The sequence below is a fragment of the Anoplopoma fimbria genome, chromosome 18 (genome assembly GCF_027596085.1).
Source record: "Anoplopoma fimbria isolate UVic2021 breed Golden Eagle Sablefish chromosome 18, Afim_UVic_2022, whole genome shotgun sequence".
Taxonomy (NCBI): domain Eukaryota; kingdom Metazoa; phylum Chordata; class Actinopteri; order Perciformes; family Anoplopomatidae; genus Anoplopoma; species Anoplopoma fimbria.
The window spans coordinates 8150647-8170882 of record NC_072466.1 but is presented as its reverse complement, the minus strand read 5'-3'; the positions used below and the strand labels follow the sequence as shown (position 1 = coordinate 8170882).

The 20236-nt window shown below is 40.0% G+C and overlaps 1 protein-coding gene across 1 annotated transcript; it reads right to left on the bottom strand.

The window, feature by feature from the left end:
• Nucleotides 1-4264: 4264 nt before the first annotated feature.
• Nucleotides 4265-11692, bottom strand: blk (BLK proto-oncogene, Src family tyrosine kinase). Its single transcript, XM_054619140.1, has 14 exons — nucleotides 11600-11692; nucleotides 10389-10475; nucleotides 10109-10208; nucleotides 9924-9954; nucleotides 9269-9359; nucleotides 9057-9155; nucleotides 8841-8944; nucleotides 8577-8723; nucleotides 8012-8164; nucleotides 7730-7909; nucleotides 6846-6922; nucleotides 5873-6023; nucleotides 5076-5207; nucleotides 4265-4878 (listed from the first exon to the last, which is right to left on the bottom strand). The coding sequence occupies exons 3-14, from the start codon at nucleotides 10205-10207 to the stop codon at nucleotides 4676-4678; spliced, it is 1467 nt and encodes a 488-aa protein (XP_054475115.1). The 5' UTR covers nucleotide 10208; nucleotides 10389-10475; nucleotides 11600-11692; the 3' UTR covers nucleotides 4265-4675.
• Nucleotides 11693-20236: the final 8544 nt, after the last annotated feature.

Sequence of the window (20236 nt, the reverse complement as noted above, 5' to 3'; positions counted from 1 at the left end):
CTTCTGCAGGGATCACTCATCAATCTATGTATGAGCCGCCGCTTTCCCGTCATTATTCCTCTCAGGCAGCGGTGATGAACAGAAGGAGGGGAGAGGGTGATTTGGCCCCCCAACCTTTACCCAACATGTCTTGTCATCTTGGGTTAACATTATGGCTCATTTCAAGATGAGGCTGCTTATCAATCATACGGCAGCTTGAGTCGTGATTAATGGTAGTTTCCTCGGTTCATCAGCTGACAGACCGATGTTGTAATGATCTGGGCCTGTGGGGTGACTTTTTAAACACTATGAACAAATAGAAGCTGCGTCCCATAACCCATGTCTACAGCATTTTGCAATGAATGAAAATATTTCAGTTTAAAAGATGGATTCTTGGCATATTTATTGGATAATCCACCACTGTTATATTTAGTTAAACAGTAGAATTAGCAAAGAAAAATGCAATTAATGCAATTGTTCTACACTAAGAAAGACCTATATTGCCTATATTATTATAATTGTTCCTTTTGAGCCTTCCAGGTTAACTGAATTTTAAGTTTAAGATCATCTACTCGACTTAAAAAACACAAATAAAGACTTAATGAATATAGATAGCTGTAATAGAAACAGTGCTAGCACGGTGGTCCATTAGTTAGAAACTTGAGTGGTAATGAATCAGACCGCGATGCAGGATAGAATATGTGAGGTTGTACACAGTTAAACACTTTTAGCACAAGTGAACGGTTTGATATCAAAATACGATTTATGAGGAATGTGTGACAATAGCTGTGACCAAGAAATGTGTAAATATAGCTAGTTGGAGGACGTGCCATATGTTTTGAGGATGCATTTTGATGCATGTATGTTGCATCTTCAGTAGTCAATTCAAACACTGCATTTAAGAAAAAATAGTTTTCATCTGACTGGGGGGCTTGATTGCGTGTCATTTACATCGCTCTCTCTCTTCTCATTTCCTGTCATAGACATTTATAAAAACATTCAAAAAATGATTAAAATAAAAGAAGGATTAAAAATATAAGACACATCCATCCATCCATTTCCTTCCGCTTATCCGGGGCCGGGTCGCGGGGGCAGCAAGCTAAGGAGGGTCCTCCAGACGTCCTTCTCCCCAGCAACACTTTCCAGCTCCTCCTGGGGAACCCCGAGGCGTTCCCAGGCCAGACGAGATATATAATCTCTCCAGCGTGTTCTGGGTCTACCCCGGGGCCTCTTACCAGTTGGACGTGCCTGGAAAACCTCTAAAGGGAGGCGTCCAGGAGGCATCCTGATCAGATGCCCGAGCCACCTCAGCTGGCCCCTTTCGACGCGAAGGAGCAGCGGCTCTACTCCGAGCTCCCTCCGGATGTCTGAGCTCCTCACCCTATCTCTAAGGCTGAGCCCAGCCACCCTACGAAGGAAGCTCATTTCGGCCGCTTGTATTCGCAATCTCATTCTTTCGGTCACTACCCAAAGCTCATGACTATAGGTGAGGGTTGGAACGTAGATGGACTGGTGATGAGACCAAGATTGAACTTTTGGCGTAAGCGGTATCGAGAGCTTTGCCTTACGGCTCAGCTCCTTCTTCACCAAAACGGTCCGGTACAACGCCCGCATCACTGCTGACGCTGCACCGAACCGCCTGTCCATCTCCCGCTCCATTTTACCCTCACTCGTGAATAAGAGCCTGAGATACTTGAACTCCCTCGCTTGGGGCAGTGACTCACTCCCAACCCAGAGGGTGCAATCCACCGTTTTCCGGAAGAGAACCATGGCCTCAGACTTGGAGGTACTGACTCTCATCCCGACCGCTTCACACTCGGCTGTGAACCGCCCCAGTGCGTGCTGAAGGTCACGTTCTGAAGAAGCCAACAGAACCACATCATCTGCAAAAAGCAGGGATTTGATTCTCTGGTCCCCAAACCGGAAACTCTCCTCCCCCGGCTGCGCCTTGAAATCCTGTCCATGAAAATCACAAACAGGATTGGTGACAATGGGCAGCCCTGGCGGAGGCCAACATGCACTGGGAACAAGCTCGACTTTGTGCCGAGTATCCGGACACAGCTCTCACTTTGGTCATACAAGGGCCGAATGGCTCGTAGTAACGAACCAGGTACCCCATATTCCCGCAGTACCCCCCACAGGACTCCCCGAGGGACAAGTTGTCGAAGGCCTTCTCCAAGTCCACAAAAGACATGTAGACTGGATGAGCAAACTCCCATGCACCCTCCAACAGACCTGCAAGGGTAAAGAGCTGGTCCGCTGTTCCACGGCCAGGACGGAATCCGCATTGCTCCTCCTGAATCTGAGGTTCGACAATCGGACGGAGCCTCCTTTCCAGCACCCTAGAGTAAACTTTCCCGGGGAGGCTGAGCAGTGTGATGCCCCTATAATTGGAGCACACTCTCCGGTCCCCCTTTTTGAAAATGGGAACCACCACCCCGGTCTGCCACTCCACAGGCACTGTACCCGACTTCCACGCGACAGTGAAGAGACGTGTCAACCAAGACAGCCCAACAATGTCCAGAGCCTTTAGCATCTCCGGTCGAATCTCATCCACTCCTGGCGCTTTGCCGCTGAAGAGCTTTTTAACTACCTCAACGACCCCCGCCAGGCATATGGACGAGTCTTCAGACTCTGCCTCTTCCACAGAGGACGTGTTGGTTGGGTTCAGGAGTTCCTCAAAGTGTTCTTTCCACCGCTCGACAATATCCCCAGTCCGGGTCTGCAGTTCTCCCCCCCTGCTGAGCACAGCCTGAGAAAAGCCCTGCTTCCCCTTTCTGAGTCGCCTCACGGTTTGCCAGAACTTCCTTGAGGCCATTCGAAAGTCCTTCTCCATGGCCTCGCCGAACTCCTCCCACACCCGGGTTTTTGCCTCAGCAACTGCCGCAGCTGCAGCCCTTCTGACACAGTGCTGACATATAATTTGGAATATCATTTTACAGATTGTTTTAAATGAAGTAAAGTCTTCATACATCTTTAGTTGCACAACAATGTCTTTGCAGTTCACAGCAGAGTACACCATGTTAAACTGTGTGACACTGACCTCTGCAGGAGGACAAGAGCATAGTAATGACTCTAACTTTCTGCATATCAATTTCACACTTTATATTAATAATCTGTATGGATTTATATTTTTTTATTTATCAGGAAAATAAAAATAACCACATGACTATGTGGAATTGTTCATTTCTATAAGTGATGAAGGTAAACATCCAAGACACTGCTGGTGTAAAAAAGCCCAAACTGCCATTAAACTGTCTTTTCTGGCATCCATAAGAAAGATTGATATTAAATAGACTGCCAATGTGGCAGCTATATGATGCTGGAATGCAGTATTTTGAATTGATGCTGTTGATTCAGAGCTCTCCTATTGTTGTGTCAGTTGGAAACCCTCCAAAGTTTATATATCATTTTTAAAAGCCTTATCTCATTAAAATAAAAACCTTTGCAACTGCTGTTACAGACTGTTTTGATGATTGAACAGGAAAGCTGGCCAGTGTTGTGGAAATATGAAGTCACTTCACAATAATAATTAGTATAAGTAATAATATTTCTAGACTTATGGCAGATAACACTTACTGTGATGATGGTGCGTCAACCAATGTGGCGTGTGAGGGTGTTCTAGTTTTGTGGCATTTAAGGAATGCTGACTCACACTTCCTGTTTCCTGTCCACTCAGGAAATGGCAGGGTTTTACTCCTGGCTTCTGCGACCATTCCACTTATGTCTTATCTACAAGATACTCTCCGGGGCCCCAACGGATGGTTTAGCTAGAGGATCAAAACTACTGTAATTTAGAGTTTGTTGCTTTTAAAGACTTCCTGTTGGCAGCAGACTCCTATCTCACACAAACTTGTCATGAAGTTAGTGTTTTACCTTTGAGTTGCTATCGCTCATCCGTTGTATTTTCTGCCATTCACTAGTTTTTGAACACAAGTCAAACTTGTGAAATCATCAAACATTAAAATCCCAAGCTTTCATTTTGCTTGCAGAAGTGATTCTAATGTGTGATAATTGTGTTTGTCTGCGACATCCTGTGAATGCATAGCCTCACTCAGAGTTCCGTCTTCTTTATAATGTGACACTGCTGAAAATATAGAAGCCTTTAAACATTTATCTCCTTATAAAGCTTTTATGTTAAGCGTACTAAGTGCATGATAGAGTATTTCAGGAAAAAACTTATTGTAACTTCTAAAACTTTAAATGGAAATACGTGGAAAATGTTTTGAAGCACTTTAATTAAATAAAATGTGACATGAAACACAATAACAAACCAAAGTTTTAAGTAAAGTAAATATTTTTATTTACAAAGAAAATGTGTGCGAGTATAAATTCTCATTAAAAAGCTTCTTCCTTTTTTATGTATCCGCTGGATGACTGATGAATAAAAAAAAAGTGCAAAGTATTGTGCATTTTATCTCAGGATGCTTCTTTCTGTACCAAGCGAATGTTTCATCTGTAACGTTACCTGTGCCGACTTGACTTCTTCAGGTCCAAAGGTTGTTTTACATCATGCATGTACTGATATTGTACTTCCATATTCCATACCATCGTACATCAGCGTACATTTAAAAAACTGTGTCAGTTTTTAAAAATTGTGTTTGGTTGGTCCTCATCCACTTTCCATTCAAGTCCCACGTCTCTGTTTAGAACATCTTGATGTCTTTAGATTATCAACAGGAAACCTTTTCTTTAATCATGGCTGCATCTCATATTGTCCCTCCGTGGCAATAAAGAAGTCGTTGAGAATGTTCTGCAGAAATTCAAAAGTCGGTCGCTCCTCAGGCCTCTGCTTCCAGCACATATGCATAATATCATAGAGTTCCTTTGGGCAGCCTTCCGGACACGGCATCCTGTACGACTTGTCCAGGCTCCTGATCACCTCTGGGTTGGTCATCCCTGATTAAAAATAATAATATTTAGAATATCATATAATATATATTTTTTTTCTTTTCATCATATTGAACTATTTCCTTTGCTGCAAAGTTACAATGCAGCATTTGCATTTCTGAACAATATAATGAAAATGTAATTTCAGCTCAAGTACATTTTGCTAAAAGAAAAAAAGAAAGAAATGAAAATCATATTTTTCGTACCTGGGTAGGGTATTCTTCCATAGGTGACTATCTCTGTGAGCAGGATGCCAAAGGACCACACATCGGATTTGATGCTGAATGTGCCAAAATTTATGGCCTCCGGAGCCGTCCATTTGATGGGAAATTTGGCGCCTAGTTGCCAGAAAGAGGGTAAAAAAAAGCAAAAGATATTGGGTTACTGAACTGTAGAGAATATGTGTGGTGTGTGTGTGTGTGTGTGTGTGTGTGTGTGTGTGTGTGTGGGGGGGGATTATTCCTCTTATCGTGGCGTAATATGATTGCAAGAATTCAAGGGATTAGCAAAAATGTTAAGTGTTTGGGCTCGTAGAAGTACTTTTAAGACAAAAAGGATTTATTTCAGGCAGTCTAGAAAAAGCCTTTAAGTATTTCACGTTTATGCCACATGCTAGCTCTTCCAACTTGCTTTTTAGGAGAAAAAAAAGGCCTTTTAGCTGTTCATTCAAGAGGGTTTCCCTTCCAGCATATAAATCTATTTTCTTCACCTATTGTAAGTCTCTTTGAACAAAACTGTCTGCCAAATTAATGTTGTGTGATGTAATTCAGACCTTCATGTTCCAGGATAGGGCTAACTTTATAATTTTTTTTAATTTAATCAAAAACTCTATAAAGAATGCAAAAAAAAACTCATTTTTTTTCTTTTTGGTGTCTGACTAATTTCAGTGGAGTGAGGGGTGCATTGTGGGCTTAAGCTCATGACCTCAGTACTTCTAAAACGCTTGTCTTCGGCACTGGATACATTTATTGTCCTATGTGGGAAAACACTGCACATACTGCACCTTCTTGAGCTGTGTATTCTGACTCGATGATCCTGGCCAGGCCAAAGTCTGCTATCTTGCAGTGCAGGGTCTCGTTGACCAGAATGTTGGCTGCACGCACGTCTCGGTGGATGTAGTTCTTCTTTTCGATGTAAGCCATGCCTTCAGCTATCTGTCATATAGAGAGGAAAAGAGAAATATTGGAAAAAAGTTTCTTAAAGGAATTATCAGATCAAATGCAAAGTCAGGAAATTAAGCTGTAGGTCATTAATTTGTCCGATCGAATAACAATTTGAACCATATCTGTTTTACAGCACACTGCACCAATATAATTAATGGAGATTTTTTACACCTTTTATCAGTGTGTACGGTGCAATTGTGCAGCAATAGCACGCGTGTCTATGTGTGTGTGTGAATAGTTGTGTTTGCATGTATCTTAATGAAGCAAAGACCGTTTAACAGGATGTGCCAACTTTCAAAGTCAAGGGGCTTTTTTTGTAGGGGCAAAAGAGTTCTGAGGGAGCTCACTGTAAATGGAAAAATAACACGCTTTCCTGTCCGGATGTTAATAATTGACGTAGGGTGAGGCTTTCAAGCCAGACGAGCAAAAGTTCCACCACAGAAACCACACAGCTACTGCAGTTTCCAAGTGTATTCACATCATAGCTGTTGTCAAAGCACTGTGCTATGACAGACGTCAAAAAGGGAAGCTTATGTGTGGGAAGCTTGTGTATAAATAGCCCTTGAGGTCAGGAAGAAGGGTAGTGTTTTTGGTTGGCAGAGAATGCAAAAAATCTGTTTATTAAATACTAATATCCTATCGTCAAACAACAGCAGCAGCAGTAAATAAAATGTTCAGAAATTAAATATACGAAAGCACTCCACGGCAAAATGAAAAATCACTGAAAGGTGTGGGTTGGCAATGTGATGAAAAGGCCACATACAAGATACAAGTCTGCAGAGATCAAATTGTTGAAATTGTGAAGTTTCCCACCTGCGCTGACATGTCTATCAGCTTATTTAGCTTTAGCTTTTGTCCTTCGTCTGATTTCAGAAAGTCCAGAAGACATCCTGCAAATGTGAAAAGGAGAAGGATAATTTTATCACCATAAATCTTAAATTAAAGACAACATTTTCAAAGACAAATTTTAGTTTTGAAGAAACTCAGAACTCAAAACAGGTCACACAGGAAGAGATGCGGTGTCTTAAACTGGAAGCAACCATATGTGTGTGATGCTGTAATTGATTAGTAAGTGATAAGGGTATAATTATTGCTTTTATATACTCTAATGCAAACACCAGCCGAAGATGGTTCAATACAACAACCCTGCAATTTTTAGATTAGATTTTTATGTCTATAGTTTTTTAGTTTTCTCCACAACAAACCTTACTGCATAGTGTAATCTAATACCTGTTATGTACTCAAAATGACCATATAACTAATACAGTCTCATACACAGTCCAATAAATTGAATATTTTAAGCTCCACATTTTTTTTTTATTCCTTGGATTTGATTGCAATCGTTGATTTTATTGTGGTGACTCCATGTACGTGTTTTTTTCACTAGAGAAGTCTTAAACAAAGACTGACAAGTGTTGAGTAAATGGTTTGCTCACGTTTTTTAAATTGAAATGAAGGTAGAGCCGCAAGGATTAATAAATAAAATGAATTGGCCTATCGTCAGAATTGCAATATCATGACGATCAATTACAAGTTCAAGCAAAAATACATATATTTTCTCTGGTCACAGCTTCTCAAATGTGAGAATTTCTTTCTTTTGTATTATTTGATCATCATCATCATCACCACTATCATCAAATATTTTGTAGCACAATTCATCACCCTTCAAAAATCTCCCCTCTTCCTCTTTGTCTTACCATTAATCATGAACTCAGTGACAATAAGAATGGGCTCCCTGGTGACCACAGCGTGGAGGCGCACCAGTCGTTCATGCTGCAGCTGCTTCATCAGGTTGGCCTCCTGCAGGAAGGCCCCCGGCTCCATCGTTCCCTCCTTCAAGGTCTTAACAGCAACCTTCTGGGTGTTCTTATAATAACCTGCAGTGTAAAAGAAAACGGGGCTCTTAACTCACTGTTCTCTACCGTCGTGGCTTCTAAAAAGTTGCCAATGACAGAATGAACTGGTTCGCTTTCTCTCACCCATCCACACTTCTCCAAACTGCCCGGCCCCCAGTTTCTTCACCAATTTCAGGGTGTCTCTGGGAATCTCCCATTCGTCTTGTGCCCACGGCTGCTCGGGCGCCAAAGTCTTACAGGGAGCATACAGCCGCTGACACAAACCGTCTGCTGTACCTGCACCAAAACGTGAAACAATATTTTGGTCTTACTTTCTTCGCTGTTGTTTCACTCATGTTTCTTTAAGTTAACTAGAAAGCTTGAATGTGTGTACTACTTTCTCAGAAGTTGCTGTGGCAGCCATTCTAATAATTAGGCCTTTTTTATCTTGTGGTTTAGTCAGAGTGGAAACAGTATCACTCCTCTCACACAGGAAATGCACCATGCATCACAAGGGTCTAACTTCCTCCTTCAATTCAAAGTCAATACATACTTCTTGTGATTCTCAGCAGTGACCTTAATCTGAATGCAAATCAACACAATGATGTATGTTTTATCATTACGAATAAGAAAACATTTGGAAACCTATACGTACACAGATCTGCTTCTTTTTAAATGATGCAGGCTTTGATCAAAGTCTTTTACTCACGACTGTAATAATTGACCAGTTCCTGTAGGGTCGGAAACGTGTTGGAGGGAGAGATGTAGTATCCACCTTTGTCCAAACAGCGGATCTTGTAGTGTTTTACCACATCTCCTTCTGGTGCACAATCTCTGACTGACAGTGAGAAGGACCCTAAGCAGGAAAAAAATAGGTAACAGGTTGTTAAGAAACTTGACACATTCACATGTTTTTCTATTTGCCGATGAAAGTCTGATGTGTGTTCACAAAAAAAAGGCTGATGACAGTCACCTTTAGCGGTCTCACTCTCTCGAACTAGAAAGGCACCCGGTTTATTTCCAGGGGCTAAAAGCAGTCGTTCAGTCTCTCTCCTACTCATGTCCCTGAAAAACCATCTGCAGAAGAGATAACCACCAGTCAAACTTTATGTAACAAATTAAAAACCTATACAAATGTACATTCCATAACATTTAGATTTTTGATAGTATGTATGAAATTGTCTCTTACTTTTCCGACTTCAGTGTATCTTCTCTAACTACATAATTACATGGTATTAAGCCCTCCTTTCCAGTCGCCACCGATTTGGCCACCCACCATTCTCCGTTTCTGCAAACACAGCACATCATTTACATTTCTTCAGGTTCGCAGCACTAGGTGATTTGTTTCACTGCTGCTGGATACACATTGCATTCTAGGGACAGTAGGACGAGGCTACTTACTCTTGCAAAACCTTAAGTTTGTCTCCCTTTTTGAAAGGTAGATCGTTGTCGTTGGTCCCTTTGAAGTCATGTTGTGCCAAAAACACGTAATCTAAAGACAAGTTAAGCAAAGTTAATTCAGAGAAAGTGATCTGAAAAAGGAGAATACCTATGGTAAACAATATAGAAGAACAAGACTCACACACACTGTCCCCTTATCACTTGCATTCCCATGTTATAGTTGATAGACTGTCATAAAGTTAGTAACATTATTATAAAATATCTCTGAATGCAAGTGTAAAGGACAGTGTCTTGTTCGGTATTGTGGACGAAAGTAATATGCTAATAAAACAGCACATTTACTCTTTTTATTGTGAATGTGAGCTATGTTTTGCTTTTATGTGGCTGATACTTTTGATATATAAGTAAATATAGTTGACGCATACAGCGCAAGCATTAGTACAGCATAGTTTTTACATTGCATGTCTTTGAAAAGTAAAAGACAATCTCATCTTTCCCCCAGAAGAGAACAGAGGAAACACAACCAAGATTTCAATCTCTAAATGTAGCCGCCTTTAACTCAAGTAATGTCTCTCTGCACAGTTGACTGCATAAACGCAGGCCATTTTTTTTTTTTATAGAAAGTTTGTTATATGCTTTTGTGTTCAGGGTTTACCATTATCCAAAGAGGTGTTTTTACTTCGTGCCTAAAGAACAGAAAAATACATTTCAGTCAATGAAAAACACACGCAAATAACATCAAGGTAATTAAGATTGGTTCATGTCAAATCACAGTAAATTACTATACTTGATCTGAGTTCAAGTTAGTTAAGCTTTTCTTCTTTTAAGTTGTCTACTTACGATGTGATTCGACGAGTTGGCGCCCTGAGAGTTGAGTTTTTTTCCTATGTAGAAATTGTCATCTTTTACTTGTTTCTGGCCACTGCAAGCGCAGCCCATCCTGTATTTATGAAGACAATCTTATTCAGATATACGGCATACTACAAACAATATTTACTCAGCGTAATAGAACAATACAATGAAACATAATGCCGCACAGTTCATATAACATGATCAAATACCACCAGTTGCTGCTACGAGCCTCCAGATAGTGCCAGCATGTTCATTTATGAGCTCTTACCTGATAAAGCAGGTGAGCTTTTTTGGAACTGTTTTTAAACTCCTCTTCTCCCACTGCCGGGCCCGCTGTGTGAGTTCATTCCCAGTGCTGAAAAATGAATCAAGTCTCACACAAATGCACTTGAAACAAAACGATTCTCATAAGAGGAAGTGGATTTCATGTGCTATCATTTGCATTTACAGTTTATCACAAGGTCATAGGAACATATCTGAGTTAAAAATAGTTACAAATAAAAAATAAACTTGCTAAAAACAACTGGTTACAGGCCCATGCAGAAGATGACAGTGAATATTTGTGTCAATGTGAAAGCATCATGCTTTACATTTATGGTGCACTTATAACTGCAGCAGTTAAAAAACAGCAGTTAAAAAATAAAAAAAGATTGTTATACATCACTTCAACCAAACACATACAAGGATAGTTCTAAGAGCCAATTGAAGCCCATTTTATTTGAATATGGAATAATGCTTATCCCAGAATTCAAAGTTACAATGTGTATAGGAGGCTTGGACTTATAGTCACACATTATCTGTCTTGCTATTAATTGAATGGCTTTTGATTTCAGCATGTTTGCGTCAGCATTGGAACTATATAACTTAATTATGTCATAAAATCCCCATAAAACTTACGTTTATAAATGAACTGTCATGGTGACAATCAAAGAGGTTTTATCCCCTTAGAATATCCAATGAGGTGTAATTAAAACTGGGGCGGTATTTTTACACAAACTTTGTAAAATCTTTATTTCTATTTAAGCGTTATTTTAAAGCTTAAGTATACATCCCGTATCTGTTTTTATGTGATAAGTTAAAGGAAAATTTGCTTTATATTTAATGACATTTTCAACATTTCCCTACCATATGAATACTTTGAGCATCATTTTCCAAACATACAAGGAATGGTATTTTTTTCTCAGTATAAATTTAATTTCATGTAGGATGTCACAATATAGTTTGTAACTGCTTTTGTGATTAATGATATATTTTTGTCCCCAAATGATAGCTGTTCTATTATGATTATCATATAACTTAACGGCCTACCAATAAAACTGTATTAGTGTTCAACTGTCCAAGTTTTTTAATTTTCTTCCATTTAACACTTTATAACAGCTGATTTCAATACTAAATTTGACACTTTTGGATATGATTGTTCATTGCCTGCACTTTTGTGAGCATTCTGTATCGTGAGATAAACATATAGAAGATAAATACCTTGAACTTGTCCCCCGGCTGGTGTCTTCAAAAGTACTTCAGATGCAAAATGGCTTCAATTTCCTTATTGAAAACCAACTGCATGTCAGTGTGTCACTCTCACTCACTTGTCTGTGTCTATACGGCTCTCTCTCTCTCTCTTGTGCTCTTTCTCTCTCTCTGCTTTTTTTACTTTCTCTCTCCCTCTCAGTGAAGACCAGGGCCTCCCCTGGGGGACTACTTGGTGTTTACCGTAAATAGATAGCAGTTTGTGTATTTATTTTTGTCCCATAATTCCCTCCCTTGTATCTGCAGCAAATCAGCTAACAAAACAGTACAACGATCACCTCACCTGCTGATTAAACTCCAATTAGTTCACTTTGATCAAACCTTTAAAGTGTAAATGAATTAAGTGGATGCATGCAATTCCTTCTCAGTCTTCAGACTCACGAATGCAGCACAACCAAGGTCAAATTACAAAGAGATGGAAGTTTAAAGTTGTACATCAAAATGTGTAATATGTAACAGTTATATTTTTATATAACATACTGACATATGACATGTTTATTTAATCCACTGCATTGTTTATTTCTTAATACTTAGCAAATACATGTACTTTTATAAAGCAGTACACATTCTTGCCACAAGATGGACTGGTGAACTGGTATTGAAACCCTCTAATGGAGTAACAATATCGGAATATCTGCACACATTTTAAAATATATTTTTCTTCTCTCCTTACAACAATAATTTTGCCACTATTGAATAATGTACTGTCAGGTAGAGGACAGACATTCTAAGGGAAGGACATTGTGAATAGGCTACTTCTTAATACATTTTTACTACCATTTTATTTATTTCTTATTTTTATTGCTTGTAACTATTTTCTGTTAGTTACTCTGTTAGTCAAATGCATGTGAAAATACAAGACAGCTGCTAAATAACGGGTTTTTTTGGAGTGACTTCTGTGCGCTAATAATGAGGTGATGTGTTTGCATGTGCATGAACATAACAGCAGCTGAGGCAAAAAGCAGGAAGAAGTACAAAACCATTCCGCTGAGGTTCACCATACTTTGTTTTTTGCTTGTTGATGAGCCCCATGTTGACACTAGAGGGCATAGATAGTCTTGTTTAAAACCCTGACTCTACTAAAGTTGGTCCATTTCAAGACAATTTTCCCAGCTTTTCCCTACATTGATGCCATTTCTATTAATAGATAACCCTTACATTGTCCTCCTCTGTAGAAATCATTCAATAGAGTGTTGAACTTTGGGGATTTCTGTTGTGTAATGCTTGTATATCTGTATCTGGTGCAGAGGAAGGTGTGCGGATGTGAATACAGATGCAAAGTCAGTGACATGGGGGGGGTTGCAAACTGATGTGCGGTCAATCTATCAAAGTGTAACAATGCTTTGGGTTTTCACACCATACAGCACTGTTAACCAGGTCTTTCCTATTCTCACCACACAATGCACTGAAGAGGAAATTCACCCCTCTTTTTCAGCGATGGAAACAATAAACACAAAACACTATGTCCTTGAGTGATCTAGCAGTAATTAAGACCCTTCCGTTTCTGGTTTGCATGCTAAATGACTATTAAATGGTATTAAGGACGAATCAAAGAGCCTTGTGAGGAAGATATCATTCAGAGTATGTTGTGACCTATAAGTGCGGGGAACAATAAATCTTACAGCACCGGAAGTGTTTGTTTCCTATGGGGGGCTTTATACAACACGCAATGTGGGGATATTACTCTCTGGGCAACACTTCACAGGTTTTTGTTTGGACCACCTGTGCTGTGTGTGGGGACTGTGCTGTGCTGTAGTTCTCTGAAGGAACGACACACACCCACACACACACACACACACACACACACATGCTGCAGGTGCATGGCGAGTGTTATTGAGTGCGTCCTGGTTACTAACTTCTTCTGGTTTTCCATCAGCCCTTGTTTTCTTCCCAGGGCTTGGCGGATGCTTGTGTACAGTCCTGCTGGGGTCCCCAGACATTGCATCCTGCCTGCAGAAGGGTCATAAGTGGCCCCACAGGATAACCTGAACAACGGTGGGAAAGAAAGGGAGCGTGGGTCTCCTTTACTATCGCGCAGTCCTGGCCAAAAGCATAAATGCTGCCAACGACCATTTCAATTCGCGTCATAAATGTGAGTGTGCACTGCATGTGTCTGAAAGTGTGTCTACATGCAGATGTGGATGATAGTGTTTGGTCAAACTGCACATTCATGACATAAAATATTGATTGTAAATTGAATATATACTAGAATATTATCAGTGAGTTATCAGTCTGTGTTTATCAAGCTTTGATTTATTAACACACGCACACACATACACACACACGCACAGAAATCAACACACAAAAACACATGTTTCTCGATTTTAATCCCCCTCTATATCACAAGAGGCCCTCTTTGACTTCCTGTCTGTGTGGGAACCGTTTCTGTCCTCTGTCACACTTGCAGTGAGAGAAGGTCTCGCTCCTGCATTTGCCTTTAAAAGACAAAGTGATTGTCAATAAACAAGGAACAATTGAACTCCATCATGCATTTACCAGGCACTTCTGCTGTTCCTCTCGGATGTCCATGAGTTTAGGGAGCGATTCACTTTTACTATTGTTTTTCCTCCGTTAGTCAACAGACATCAAGCACCAAGGTGATACTGCTTTGTAGCTTTATTTGCAAATTTAAAGGCATTTAAGTACTGTACATACTGAGTTTGTTTGCTAAACTTATTATATATATATATATATAATAAATTATTTTCGTTTCTTATTATTGTTAACTTTCATATGTACAATAAAATGACCGATTGCTATCATATTGTATGTAGCATAAACTCAGTGTTCCCAGTACCTGTCACACCATTTAGTTCAAAAGACACATCTGCAGTTGGGAGCAGGTCTGTGCAGCTGTTCCAGGGGCAAGTTGCTCTGAGGTAATTATGGCTGAGGGAAAGCCCCTTATTATTGTGCTCCGGATGACGTTCCTCACTCTTCTAGTGTTTACCGTGGAAATAGTTCTGTGCCAGCAAGCAGGTGCTTCCTCAAAAAAGAAAAACTCTGCTTTTCCAGAAGATTTGAAGATTGGTTTCATCACATCAAGTCAAACATTAGTGCAGCATTGATATATGAAAGAGGTCATGATAAATGTTGAAGAGAGAAATGGTATCATTGCATTTAATTAAGAAACTGATGTGTTTTTTTCATTATTTACATTTAACACACGCCTCACTGTTACTGTTACTTTCACAGTTCCTTCTGAGGAACAATTTCATTTATTTGTTGACATTTTAATAGCTGGTAAACACATTAGAGCTGGCAAAAAAAAAAAGATCTTTACATGCCCCTGACTGTGGTGGTATGCAGTCAATCAGAGTGACACCAATTATGTATGTCACATGACCACAAGAGACTGCAAATGGAAACTCTGAGAGAGGCACATCTATCAGCCTTGTCTAACGGCGCTCACAGCAGAAGGAGAGTGAATGGAGTCTCAGTAGACAGCCTCACACACTCATTCACCATACCTTTCCACAGAAGATGATTATACTTGTGTTGAATATATATTATGTTTTCAAGTATCTTATAGCACATAAAATAACCCGTACCCACAAAGTTAGTTTTCACTGATTGTCAGTAACATAGAGCAAAGAAAGTCCATCTGGATGACACTGTTGATCAGCAATTGTGTTGTACAGTGTCAGCTCTGCAGCAGTTATTTATCATTTGAATTTTATGGAATTTTACACAATGTATGGAAATATTTGTGATTGTTGTGTGTTATTTTAAATTATGGCACATGTGCTATAAAATAAGCATCAAGTATTCTCTGAAAACCAACCATTTGGATGTAGATATCATTTTGTATATCACTCACCATACTACACTGAGTTGTTTTTAAGAAGCATTCAATATGATCTTTCCAAATATTAAAACACTGACATGTTGTACTAAAACTCAGTGACTGTGTATAAACTCAATACATAAATATATTTTTTACAAGGATGTTACATGGATAGTGGCACATTTTCATGTACCAGGTAAGTGATTTGTATAATGTCATTTTTTTTCTTAAAACTTTAAAATGAAGAAGTATGATGCTTGAGTTTGTGAAGAGTGTCTGTCCAATTTTCGATTTTTGTTTTGAAATTGTGTCATACAAACGAATAACAAAAATGACCTTAATGTATTTTTTTATTTAAGAGACAATAAGTACAGTACATTCAGCAAAGGTAGTAACCTCTGTACCACAAATAATAATGTATTTATTACTGATAAACACTGATGAATGGTCTACAATACAGAACAATAGGAGAGCCTGTCATGATGCATAAATCCCATCCATGACTTTTGCTTCTTTCCAGATGTTCCAGTTAATTTGCTATAGAAGCCAATTAAAGCTTTAACACGGCTACCTGATGGGATTGTGAAGATGGCTTACACTGATGTTAATCATCATCCAGTTTTGCTCTCTATACATTCAAAATTAATATTATCAGCATTTTCTGGCTTTCCAGAAATATTAACTAGAAAAATATATAACTTTAAATCTTAACTTTCAAACATCTTCAAAGAATACTTTAGGTTAGATAAAATACATTCAGAGACTTGCTTAATCCTGCAAATAAATGTTTAGCAGCAAACATTGTGTAAATATACTGCAGTAATTTGAAGAAAAACTACAGTATATGTGCATATGTGCATTTAGTTTTGCATTAAAACTATACAAACATCCTACATATATACAGTGTAATACATACATTCAAGTATTAATGATTCCCTTTTTCATACACCTGCATGATAAGTACTTGTTGTGCATGTGTTCAGTCGCAGCATGAGATATGCTGGAACAAAGTGCTTTATTCTTTAGTGCTTGTTAAACAAGAAAAACAAGAAGATAAAATTGGAATAATCTAGAACGATCCTTTAGCTTTCTTCACTTTACAGTTCTTGTTGGGTCGTCTCTGGACTGATTAACAATAAACAGAATGACCTCCGACTGCTCAGTGTGTGAATATTAATAGCTGTCTACTTGTTATGTTCTACTGTAGTTTTACTACTGTATTTACTCTCTATCAGTACCCCTTAGCCTTTGCAAACTAATCCCTAAGTCAGCTCATGATGAAATAGTTTTCATAGTATCTGACTCGAGGCTTCTTACGTCTTCTTGACTGTTTATGTCAGTCTCAGAATCTTCAACATCAGCATAAGCGCCATCCTCAGATTCTGCATTCACTCTGGTCAAAGTATCAAGTGTGATTAATGTCATTTTCTCAGCTGCTCTTGTATCTGCCTCTTGACTATCTGTCTTGCTTGGAACAAAATCTTGCTCTTCACCATCAGTTTCTTCGTCCGATTCGTCTGAATCTTCCTCTGCTTCATCTTCTCCGTCAGCTGAATCTCCCTGGTTTCCTCTCCAGTCTTCATTGTTTGCCTTAGCTTCCTCCTGCTCTTTTTCAGAGGCCCCGACATCTTCATCATTATCATTGCTTCCATTTGTAAAGTCAACGCATTCACATTGTGTTGCATGTGTTTCTTGTTCCTCATTTTCGTCATTTACATCGTCCACTCGTGTGTTTTCGCCATTGTCGCCCTCTTCACCTTTTTCTTCTTCTTGAACAAAATCTTCAATGGCATTGCTTTCTGCAATTTCTTCAGATGACACTGTGTCATTGAGCTCTTCAGCTGATGCCACTTCAGCATGTTCTGCCTCACTTAGAGTCTCATCTTCATCTCTAGCCTCTTTATCCTCTTCTGCATTTGCATCTTCTCCTGGACTCACATCTTCAGTCTCATTCTCAGGCTTGGTTTCTGAATGTTCCTCTCTTGATGTATTGTCATTTGTAACTTTTGAACAATCTTCTTCTCCTGCAGTCTCATTGGCATCTGTTGTTGTGTTGTTGACTGATTCACTTTCATCTGTGGCTGATTCATTGCAGTCTTCTTCTGATTCATTTTCAGTCACAGCTTTCAAGCTTTCTTCTATTGCAGATTCAGCTTCCGCATCATCATCCTTTTCCACAAGCTCTGTGGTTTCTTCCACCTCCTCTTCATTTGATTCATTATCAGCTTCATTGATTTCCTCTTCACCCGAATTGTCTTTATCTGTGGCTGTGACTACTTCAGCAGTCTCCTCCCTGGTGTCATCTTCATCTGTGGTAGGACCTTCTTTTTCCATAGCAACCTCATCTTCACTTGCTGCTTCGGATGGTTCTTTTGTCAGTCCGTCAGCTTTGACTGTGTTATCACGCTCCTCTGTAGTTTCATCATCATCTGTGGTGGCATCCATACCTTCTGCAGAATCTTCTTCAGCAACAGTTTCTTCTACATCTTCAAGTGTCCCTGTTTCCACATCCTCTTCTTTGTCAGATTCATGTTCACTTGTGACAGACACATCTTCTGCTGCATTTTCCTCTTCGGATGTCATGGCCTCACCAGCTTCTTCCTTCATGTCATCTTCACTTGTGACAGCAATCTCTTCTTCTTCAGCAATCTCATCTTCACTTGTTGCTTTGTCAGCATTTTCCTTATCATCTGACCCAGACTCATCCGCACTGGTGGCTTCCACAGCTGCGTCTTTGTCAGATTCATGTTCAGTTGTAGCTTCAACATCTGCCTGTTCTGCCGCACTGTTATCTTCAGCATCACTTGTGACATTATCATCTTTTTCTACAGCACTTTCATCTCCAGTTACTGCACTTTCATCTTCATCGTTTGTGGCAGGTTCATCCTCGTCAGGTTCATCTTCAGTTGTGGCTGCCACATGAGAGTCTTCTTCAAGCTCTTCCTTTGACTCTTCCTCCACACCTTCCTCATTGCCAGATTCGTTTTCAGTTGTGGCTGCCACATGAGAGTCTTCTGCAGGCTCTTCCTTTGACTCTTCTTCCACATCTTCCTCATTGCCAGATTCATTTTCAGTTGTGGCTGCCACATGAGAGTCTTCTGCAAGCTCTGTCTTTGACTCTTCTTCCACATCTTCCTCATTGCCAGATTCCTTTTCGGTTGTGGCTGCCACAGAAGTCTCTTCTGCTGTAATTTCATCTTCAGCGATATCCTCCTTTGATTCATCTTCACTTGTGATCTCCTTTTCTTCTTCCACATCTTCCTCATTGCCAGATTCATTTTCAGTTGTGGCTGCCACATGAGAGTCTTCTGCAGGCTCTTCCTTTGACTCTTCTTCCACATCTTCCTCATTGCCAGATTCATTTTCAGTTGTGGCTGCCACATGAGAGTCTTCTGCAAGCTCTGTCTTTGACTCTTCTTCCACATCTTCCTCATTGCCAGATTCCTTTTCGGTTGTGGCTGCCACAGAAGTCTCTTCTGCTGTAATTTCATCTTCAGCGATATCCTCCTTTGATTCATCTTCACTTGTGATCTCCTTTTCTTCTTCCACATCTTCCTCATTGCCAGATTCATTTTCAGTTGTGGCTGCCACATAAGAGTCTTCAGCAGTATTTTCATCTTCTGCAGGCTCTATCTTTGACTCTTCTTCTACATGTTCCTCACTTTCAGATTCCTTTTCGGTTGTGGCTGCCACAGAAGTCTCTTCTGCTGTAATTTCATCTTCAGTGATCTCCTCCTTTGATTCATCTTCACTTGTGATCTCCTTTTCTACAGCCGTCTCGTCTTCACTTTCAGCTTCTTCAGCTGGCTCTTTTGCAGATTCATCAGTTGTGTCATCGTTCTCATCTCCAGACTCATCTGCACTCTTGGCAGCAATATCCTTATCATCATCACCATCAACTGCCCCGTCTTCCACAACCTTGTCTATGTCAGATTCATGTTCACCTGGGGTTGCCATAGTGGTCTCTTCTTCATTTTCATCTTCAGCTGTGGCGGCTTCAGCAGCCTCTTCCTCAAATTCATCCTCACTCGTAACAGCAATCTCCTTTTCTACAACAAGCTCATCTTCAGTCGTTGGTTCTTCAGCAGGTTCCTTTGCCAATTCATCCCTTGTTGCATCATTCTCCTCTGCAGTTTCATCTTCATTTGTGGTGGCATATACACTCTCTGCAGAATCATCATCACTGGTGTTAGCAGTCTCTTTAACATCTTCAATTGTCCCTACTTCCACAGCCTCCTCATGTTCAGATTCACATGCAATTGGTTCTGACGCATCTTCTGCTGCATTTTCATCTTCAGCCTCAGTGGCTTCAGCAGCCTCTTCATTTGATTCATCTTCACTTGTGCCAGTAACCTCCTTTTCAACCAAAATCTCACCTTCAGTTTCTGCTTTTTCAGTTTCCTTTGACGATTCATTATCAGCTGTGGCCGTATCATTGTTTTCATCTGCAGACTCATCAGCAGTGGTGGCCAGAATGTCTTCTTCTCCAGCTTCTTCATTGTCAGATTCATGCCAGTTTTAATCTCAGACTCATTTCAGAATGTCTTCTTCTCCAATTGTCAATCATTTTCAGTTGCGGCCAGAGCAGTCTCTTCTGCTGCCATCTCATCTTCAGTTTCTGCTTCTTCAGCCGGTTCGTTTGACAATTCATCAGCTGTGGCTGTGTCATTGTTCTCGTCCGAAGCAATCTCCTCGTCATCATCGACTGTCCCTTCTTCCACCGCCTCATCTTTGTCAGATTCATGTTCACTTGTGGCTGCCAGATATTCCTCTTCTTCATTTTCATCTTCAGCTGTGGCAGC

Excerpts from the sequence above, each read along its gene's own strand:
- blk (XM_054619140.1), bottom strand. The coding sequence starts at position 10,207 with ATGGGCTGCGCTTGCAGTGGCCAGAAACAAGTAAAAGATGACAATTTC. Across the intron at positions 8,945-9,056 it reads GATACACTGAAGTCGGAAAA|ATGGTTTTTCAGGGACATGA; the intron begins GTAAGAGACAAT and ends TCTCTTCTGCAG. Across the intron at positions 6,024-6,845 it reads TGATAGACATGTCAGCGCAG|ATAGCTGAAGGCATGGCTTA; the intron begins GTGGGAAACTTC and ends TCTATATGACAG.